At 48.1% G+C, this 8,136-nt stretch overlaps 1 protein-coding gene across 1 annotated transcript; it reads right to left on the bottom strand.

Annotated features, from left to right (window-relative positions):
• Positions 1–5,169: 5,169 nt before the first annotated feature.
• LOC114066422 (granzyme G-like) lies at positions 5,170–7,769 on the bottom strand. The gene is made up of 5 exons (XM_027901099.1): positions 7,706–7,769; positions 7,452–7,614; positions 6,064–6,205; positions 5,742–5,969; positions 5,170–5,307 (listed from the first exon to the last, which is right to left on the bottom strand). The coding sequence occupies exons 1-5, from the start codon at positions 7,767–7,769 to the stop codon at positions 5,170–5,172; spliced, it is 735 nt and encodes a 244-aa protein (XP_027756900.1).
• Between the last annotated feature and the right edge of the window lie 367 nt (positions 7,770–8,136).

Genomic DNA, 8,136 nt, shown 5'->3' with positions numbered 1-8,136 from the left:
ATGCAGCACCCAGTTTTTTAAGAGTATGGTTTGTGCCAATGCCCCTTCTTTAGTAGTGCCAGAGACTCTTTACAAGTGCCAATGTGGTGGAAATTATTTGGTTATACTTGTATATTATAGGATCCTGATTTAAGACAATTTAAACATTATCCTATTTAAAAAGATACTATATAAAATGCTGTTTTTAAACCTTGTAATTTGCAATGCATGTATTGTTGTGCGTGTTGGGGGGTGGGGAGGGAAGAGGGTAGGGTAAAGGAGTTTCTGAATAAGATGCCCAGTGTCAGGATCTATTCAGACTCCAAACTGTCTCATTCCAGTCCAGGAGTGTGATTGTTTCTTGGAAAGATCCCACTCTGACTGCTGGGCAACACCCTTATTACGGAAATATCTGATGGAAATTGATTTTCATATCTTTCTCCTGAAATAAACTCTCTGTTTGAAATTGGAATAAATTTTGTTCCTAGAAGTCATGATGTTTCTTCACTCTCGTTCCCCCTCTCCTCCTCCCTGGCTGGCTTAGCAAGTTCTACAGCTGGTGGAAGCAGGTTCTGCCTCCTGCTGAGAAAATCAGGACTCTGAGGCATAGAAATAAAGCGTGTTTTGATATGCAATAACTATGCACTGTACCAATAATCCTGAAGTGTGAACAGTGTCTGACTGGGGTGCAGGGATGCAGTGGTGTCATTTTGATTTAAAGTTTTCTGGGATTTTGGAGTAGAATTGCATAGTGAAGTTGTTGATATTTGCTGCTGCCTCTTGCTGTAGCATCAGCCCATTGCAGGCTCAATTCCAAGCAGGATATCTGTTGCCAATAGCAGGAATGTTGGTGGGACCAAAACCACTTCCAGTCTTGTCTGTTAGAAATATGGACTGAAATATGAAACGTGGCTTAAAATTATCTCTTAGTCCAGAGATGGATGATTGTGAAAGCTTTGACAAAGCGATTTCCTGGTATGGAGTTTGTTAAGTTTAATTCTTTTTTCTCTGGGATCATTCTCCAGAAATTTCAGGTTAAATCAGCTGGGAGTGGGTAGGGATGGCTAACTTCCTCTAAGGTTGCCTGTGTCTCTGGAACCTGCAACTGAGGATGTTCTGCTCCCTTCAGTGTCACTTAACACAGGTGAAGCTGCAGGTACTGGACAACCTTAGATGTTGTATTGGCTTGCACTAGGAGGGTAACTGTTCTCTTGGCCACAGCACTGGCAGACTCTAGTCACTGTTTTCTAGTTATGGGCGAGTGTACACTGCTTTTCTTGGTGGCTCTGTCTCCTCACCAGCCAGGGCGTGTCACAGTGGCTGAAAGCAGTATGTTTGGTTGGTTGTTCATGTCCTCAGCTCTGTGTGGGTCACGCGTTGTGCTGGCCTTTGCAAAGAGCATAGCATACTCCATTTAAATAAAGCACGTCAGCAGGTTGAGACTCTTCAGGGAAGAAGTCTTAAAACTAATTCACAGTATTCCCAGCTGACTTTGAGGGCCTCATGTTTGGACCTTTTGCAGCCCCCAGCTGCCATACGTGCAGGGTTGCCCACCTCCAGCGGCAGGTGTGTGTGCAGGGACTGTTGCCAAAGTATGGCAGTGGATATGCAGGAGGCGGATCCCTGCCAGTCTTGGAGCGGCCCAGGGAAGAAGGCAGCTGAGGGAACAGCCCATGCAGCAAGCTTGTGGTTACTGCTTTCCCAAGGACCCCTCTAACTCAGACTGCATAAAGTGTTTCCACCAAGACAGTGAGCTCCTTGCCTCCACCTCCACTGCTGTGGTGAGAGGCCCTTGGCTCCTCTGACATGCAGGTACCGCATCCTGCAAAGAGAGGTCTTGGGAACCTGGGAGGCACTCTGTTGTGAAACCACCTGCTACTGCAGCCTGCTCTGGAGGGACTTGGCAAAAGAGGACTGTCAGAGCTGGGCTCTGGGCCAGAGAAAAGTCCTGGTAAAGTGTGCTGGCCCAAGGACTGGGGTTGTATTAGTGCTGCAAGTCGCTTTAAATCTGGCCATTGGATGTCCCCCCAGAGCATCTGCTTGGGATTGTGCACAGGGGTGGACCAGACATTAAGGAAATCAATTTTCTATTTTTTCATATTAAAAAAATCTCACGTGGAAGAAAATGGCAAAGAAGAGAGACTTCAGGATTTCCATTGTCCTTGGACAATGACCATCCTTAGGATGATCATAGCAGGAGAAAGCTCTTTTCTTTGAGCATAACCTTTGCCATTTTGGGAAAGCGAGAGAAACATCGGTTCAGCTTGAATAAAATGTCATATGAAATTTATAAAGCAGGAATATAATGCTTCCCTCCTCTCACTTCAGCTTTCTCTCCCATGTTATCCTGACCCCACCCAGCCATACTCAGGATTCTGAGGTTGGTGACTTTAGCCTCAAAACTGTGGGACCAGCTTGGCCTGTGGAATGGCAGCTGCTGGTGGTACAACATTGCTGTCAAGAGCAGTGACTTCTTGAGCCCCAGAGCTAAGCGAGAGTTTGTTCTAAACCAAAGTCTTTTTTGTGTGCTCTCTTCAAGCATACCAGTTCAGTATAGTTGCCTTCTTCTGTGATGCAATCTGATCAGGAATTTAAGCCTCTACAAGCAAATTTTGTAACATCTGTACCACCATGGGTGGAGAACTCGTGGCTTTTGAAGAATTTTTGGGGCTCCCATACTGGAGTGTACGACAGGGCTCCACATTTGGGTTGTATGAAGGTCCTGGATAACCCAGCTGCCGAACTGGGTGAGAATGTGGCTTGGCAGGAACAGCAGCTGCCGCCCAGGGCTGTTCCGCATCCCCAGCTGGGTGCCATTACTTGTTGTCCCTGGCCACTTCTATGCACTGCTACCGGAACTGCTCCTCCCTTCATCTCAGGTGAGTATCTGTAGCTCCTGGCCATGGAAATACATGGTGTTTTCACAAAGCACCCAAAAGGCAGGTCTCTCTTGCTGTGCTGGTTTGTATCCTCCCTCCCAGTGTCTCAGGCCTTCAGTCTGCAATTCCTCAGAAGCTGACAGGCTCTTTGCACAGTCAAGGTGTTGCAGGATGAGAGCACCTTTGGAATTCTTTTGGAAAGGATTTGGCAGCCTGATTGGAAAAGAGGTTTCCTCTTCGCAACTCTTGATTCAGAGCAGATTAAATGATATAAATAACCCTAGGGGAGTTGCCTTCCTCAGCTTAGCCATGAACATACTCCCAAACTGCAAGACGTAAATTTTTTTGATCCTTTCAGAAGTTGTTTAGAGACAGAACCTTGAAGAACAGGCACTGTTGCCAGCCCAGAGAGGGCACTCTGTGCATGGAAAAAGCAGAAAGGTGCTAGAGATGCTCTCCTTGTGCAATATCATCCACAGCAAAACCCATTGATAACTATGCTCAGTTGCAGCTTTTCTTAGTCAGGGAGTGACCTGGGGACTTTTAGGCATCTTAAATGGTAAGGTTTGGAAAGTATTTGGAGTCTTCAAATCTTTGGTCTAGTGTTTTGTATACAGTGCTGCTGCAGAAACTGTACTGGCCTCTGACAAGTCACCTTTAGACAGAGGTAAACATAAGGAAAGGTAAACACTCGCCAGAAGTGGGTTTTTGAAATCCTTCACTGAAATCCTAAGCATCTGATGGAAATGTTTGCTCTCCTCTTGCTAGGTCTCTTGCCAAAACTCCAAGTTAATTTCCTTTGACCGTAATATTTTTTAATTCTGTTGTAGTAGAGGTGGGAATTTATTTTTTTGTCTTAAACCACAAAATGTAGAAAGAAAATATTCGCTGAATGTCAGGCTGTGGTGGGACCGTGTGGTTCTTCTCTTTGGTGCCAACCTCACTAAAAAGACCTGAATGACTTAATGTGCCCTGATGAACACCTGTGTGTGACAGAGTTGGTCAGGATGTCCCTCCCCCAGGGCACCTACCTAAGTCCAGCTGCAGTGGGATGCCAAGAGCTGGAGAGGGGAGGGATGGAGTCTGAGCCTCCTCGAAACTGTACTGTGCTCTGGAGAGCTGAGTTGCTGCAGTACCTTCTGCCCAAATCACTCCAGCTTCCATGGCTCAGTGCTGCTGTTGCTGCTGCTGCTGCTGCTGTCTTTGCCCACGTTTCTTGTTAAAAGAGGTTAAAGTCATCATTCTAATCACCAGCAAAATCAATACAACACTGAAGTAGAAGGGACGAGTCTGGCAGGACCTGCAGTTGCTTCTTCTTGACAAGTTGCACTGAGGAGAAGATGCTGGTTTTCTGTTGAATGGCAACCAGGCAGAGATGGGATGGAGTAGAATCAAAAGGGGTCCATGGGGGAGCCAGTGTGATAGAGGGAGGAAGTCCCCCAGAGTACCAGCTTAGAGGTACCTGGAGGGAGTGTTTGTGCCCAACTGCATGTGAGGAGAGCCCCTGCCCTGAAATCCAGACTTGACACCTATTCTGAGGGTTTAGGTGGGACAGAAAACAGGCCATTTTTGGGGGTAGAAGCTTACAGCTTGAGATTCAGCTGTCTGAGCAGTGACTTTCTTCTGAGCCGTTCTGGACTAGAGCCAGTGGCCAAGAGAAATCCAAATCACATCAGGAAAAAGGCTTTCAAATGCAGATGCAATTTATTGTTTTATGTATTCTTACAACACTGGAGCTACAGAATAGGGGAGAAAGGAGGCAGCAGGTTTCAGAGGTAGGGGACAGCAGCAGCAGTAGTGAAGCAGGAACTGCAAGTGTCTTCCTTGGAGCTTGGGCAACCTTAAAACCTCTGGGCTTGGGCAAAGGGCACCCAAACATCTGGTGTCACACATGCAAAGGTCAGGGAGGATGTTGTTCTTTGGACCCCTCTGATCTAGTTACGTAGCCTTCCCCAAAGGATGACAGATATCCTAGCAGCTACTGACACCTCTCTTGGGGCTGCGCTGCTGCTTCCCCTTTGGAGCTGTAGCCACAACCAGCTTGACAAAGGGGTAAATCGGGGCAGCAGTGTAGAAGCACACACTGTATGACCAGGCACTCCCCAGTTTGCATAGGGAATAAATGCAATCGAGGCCTGATCTCTGTGCTGAGCCCCCCACTGGCATAGCTCAGCTTTTCCCCAGAGAAGTCCTTGTCACATCCATGAGGATCAGTGTAAGATATTTCCCAGTGAGAAAGAAAAAGAAAGCTGGTGAGGATGAGGCTCTGGTGTGTGAGTTCTCCAGGGCAGCAGCTGCAGGGAGAACAGAGTCATGCTGACTTTATGACACTGTTAACCCAGGAAAGGTAATGAGCGATGTGTGTGTAGAAACCAGGCCAGTTGTTATGCCTGTAGGAGAAGATGCCATAGGCTTTGTTATTGCAGACCAGTGGATCCCCGGCATCACCCTGTGAAATGGAGGAGGAGAGAGATCAGTGCTGATTTATATGGTGTCCCCAGGGAAAGGGTGCCTTTGCAAAGATCAGGGAGGCTGCAAATATCAGGACAGAGCTTCTCCAGGAGAAGCCTGGACTTGCAGTGGATGGGGATAGCTCTGGGTCCAAAAGGGACTGCTGACAGCTTTGCTTGGGACCCAGCACAGCTACAGCTGGACCAACATTGAAGCTTCATTTCTGCCCTTCTGCTGGCTGCATATCCAAAACGTATTCCGACCAGCTACAAGACTAAGGGGGAACCCCTCTGGCCAAGCTATTATCCCACTATGCTGCTGCAGTTTCCAGGGTCCTTTGCCATGGGAAGACAAGGATCTTCTTGTCCCTTCTGCTTCACCCAGGGATAAAACTGTCCCTACAGTCTTCTCCTCTCGAAGTCAGAGACTGACCTTTTCAGGTACCTCAGCAGATCTGCTGCGGCCACAAATCAAGTTTTCAGCAAGCCCAGGGTAGTGGCTGAGGCAGTCCCTTCGTTTGATGATGGTGACAGTGGCTTCACGTAACGTGCCAGTGGGTGTCTTGTAGCCGACTACGCTGCACACAGTCCCACCACGAACTCTGGATTTTTCAAAGGAAATGGTTCTAACGTAGCTGTTGCTGGTGGCATTGCCGTTCAGCTAGGCAAAGGGGATAGAAAATACAGAAATAAGTGCTGGCCTGTACATTTGCTGTGATGAAGGCTGTTCCCTTCCGCTCCAGGCAGGTAGTTACCTTCAGCAAGAGGATGTCATTTCCCTCCTTAGGACTGGTAAAGTGTGGGTGGCAGTGATACTCTTTGACTTCAAACTTTTGCCAGTTTTCCTCTTTCCTTTGGACTGTGTGGGCTCCAAGGATGACAGTCAGAGGTTTGTGGCTGATAAAATCAAGTACAGTGTATGTTGTTAGCTTTTTCCTGTCTTGCCTGGTAACACTGAGGCTCATCTCCCAAGGGTATGGCCAGGAGAGACCAGCCATGTGTATATATATTACATACATTATAGAGTGTGTGTGTGTGTGTGTGTGTGTGTGTATGCTCTCTCATATATATATACTAATATATATGTACTATTAGCATAGATACACTGTATGCTATATATACAATAACAGTACACATATATAGTGTGTATAATATATACTTTCTATATACAGAATGTGTTATATATGCATGTTTTAAGAAGAATGCTGGGAGCAAGGAGCTCTGCCAGCGAATCTGTGCAGACAAGAGGCAGAGCAAGTTCCTGTCTTACAGGCAGAGTCTGCAAGGGTTCTTTTACCTCTGGGCAGATTTGGTTCAATGCTGCTGCTGTGTGCTAAGATATGTGGACTGCTGGTCTGGGCTTTATAGGCCCATGGAAGTCAAGGGATTTCTGAATCAGGAGCCTTCTCTGTCCCTTTACTTGCCTTTACATCACCTGCAGAAGGGGCTGCCTTGGAAAAATTGGGAGTTCCTTGGGTACATGCATCTCCCAGGTGAGACCTGGGCATCCAGGCTCCTGGGTTCTGCTCGTCTTCCCTTTTACTGCTCAAGTGTGGGGACTGGCCCTGAACCTGGGTCACTGGCACCAGGGCAGATCTGTTAGCCCTGAGGTGTGCAGTAGCTACACCCAGAGTCATGCACATATAGAAAAGCCCTCCTGCCTGTCCATGCCCCAGGCTGTCCAGCTGGAGGGATGGAAAAGGGCTGGGCAAGCAGCTTGCTCATAGTAGGTAATCCTGCTAACAGTCTCAAACAGTCTCTTGGTGGCAGAAAGGGCAAAGCCTGACAACAGCCATCCCTGCCATGCCAGCAGGTCAGTGCCAGCAAGGGAAGAAGCCACTCTGACCTCTGGATGGCATCTGGAAAGAATAAAATGAGTCATGGAAAAGGAATAAAAAAAATAAAGGTAAGTATATGAGGGTGGACTGGGGAAACAGACAGGGAAGGCTGCAGGGAGAGCTGTTGTGGTGCCTTTCCCTCAGCTGTGCCCTGCCCCACAGCACAGCCTATGCTCCCTTCTGAGAAAAGGCCATGTGGGAAGCAACTCCATCTCTTAGACCTCTGTGTAGGAGATGTTACTCGGGTCACGGTGGTGCGATCATCTCACTGCACCAGGTGCTGTATGAACACAGCAAAAACTTACACAAGGCACTGAGCTGCCGTCATCACCCAATTCGGGGCCACAAGGAACCCTCCGCAGGAATGGTTGTTCTTTCCTTGCAGATAGGCCATGTAGGGTGTGGAGGGTGTCCTGGCTTCACCTCCTCCCTCCCTCCGATTCCAGGAATAATCTGCAATGGATAGGACTGAGGAGAAGGGGATTGGAGGGCACAGGACATGCTGTCTGGGACTCATCCTTCCCCAACCCTCTCCTTGCCTCCAGCCCACTCTACTTACTGGTGTTGACTGGGGGCCACATCACCAGCAGGAGAGGGAGCAGGAGAGTCTGCAGGTGCTCCATCATGGCGTTCTGGGCTTCAGTGGATCCCTTAGAGGTGAGGTGCAGCCAGGGTCTCTTCCTGCTCCCATCAAGGTTTTATAGCCTGAGACCAGACTCCAGGAAACCACAGAAGTCAGACTCATCTCTGAATCTCTCCACAAGTTGCATACCTCAGCAATCTGAGAGGGGAATTCAGTCAGTCTTAGCCTTGGGCATCAACCCACCTTCATCTTGGGCCTGATCTAGGGTATCTGACATCCTTCTAAACTCAAAGCCAATTTTGGGTCGTTGCCTTTGTGCTGGAAGCTGGGGGGAACATGCTCACCCTTATCTCTTTGACTTCCAGTGGGGTCTTTTCTTGCAGCTTCTATTTGTTGCAAACTCTCTT

Source organism: Empidonax traillii, unplaced genomic scaffold (genome assembly GCF_003031625.1).
Source record: "Empidonax traillii isolate 1590-97213 ecotype Southwest subspecies unplaced genomic scaffold, ASM303162v1 scaffold761:size885847, whole genome shotgun sequence".
Classification (NCBI taxonomy): Eukaryota; Metazoa; Chordata; class Aves; order Passeriformes; family Tyrannidae; genus Empidonax; species Empidonax traillii.
Note: the sequence above shows the minus strand (reverse complement) of the source record. Positions and strands in the feature narration are given on the sequence as shown.

What these genes read in the sequence shown, in the direction of transcription:
- LOC114066422 (XM_027901099.1), bottom strand. Translation starts at nt 7,769, where the DNA reads ATGGAGCACCTGCAGACTCTCCTGCTCCCTCTCCTGCTGGTGATGTGG. An exon ending in ATGACATCCTCTTGCTGAAG is followed by an intron (nt 5,970 to 6,063) that starts GTAACTACCTGC and finishes CCCTTTGCCTAG; the next exon opens with CTGAACGGCAATGCCACCAG. An exon ending in CTGCTGAGGTACCTGAAAAG is followed by an intron (nt 5,308 to 5,741) that starts GTCAGTCTCTGA and finishes TCCATTTCACAG; the next exon opens with GGTGATGCCGGGGATCCACT.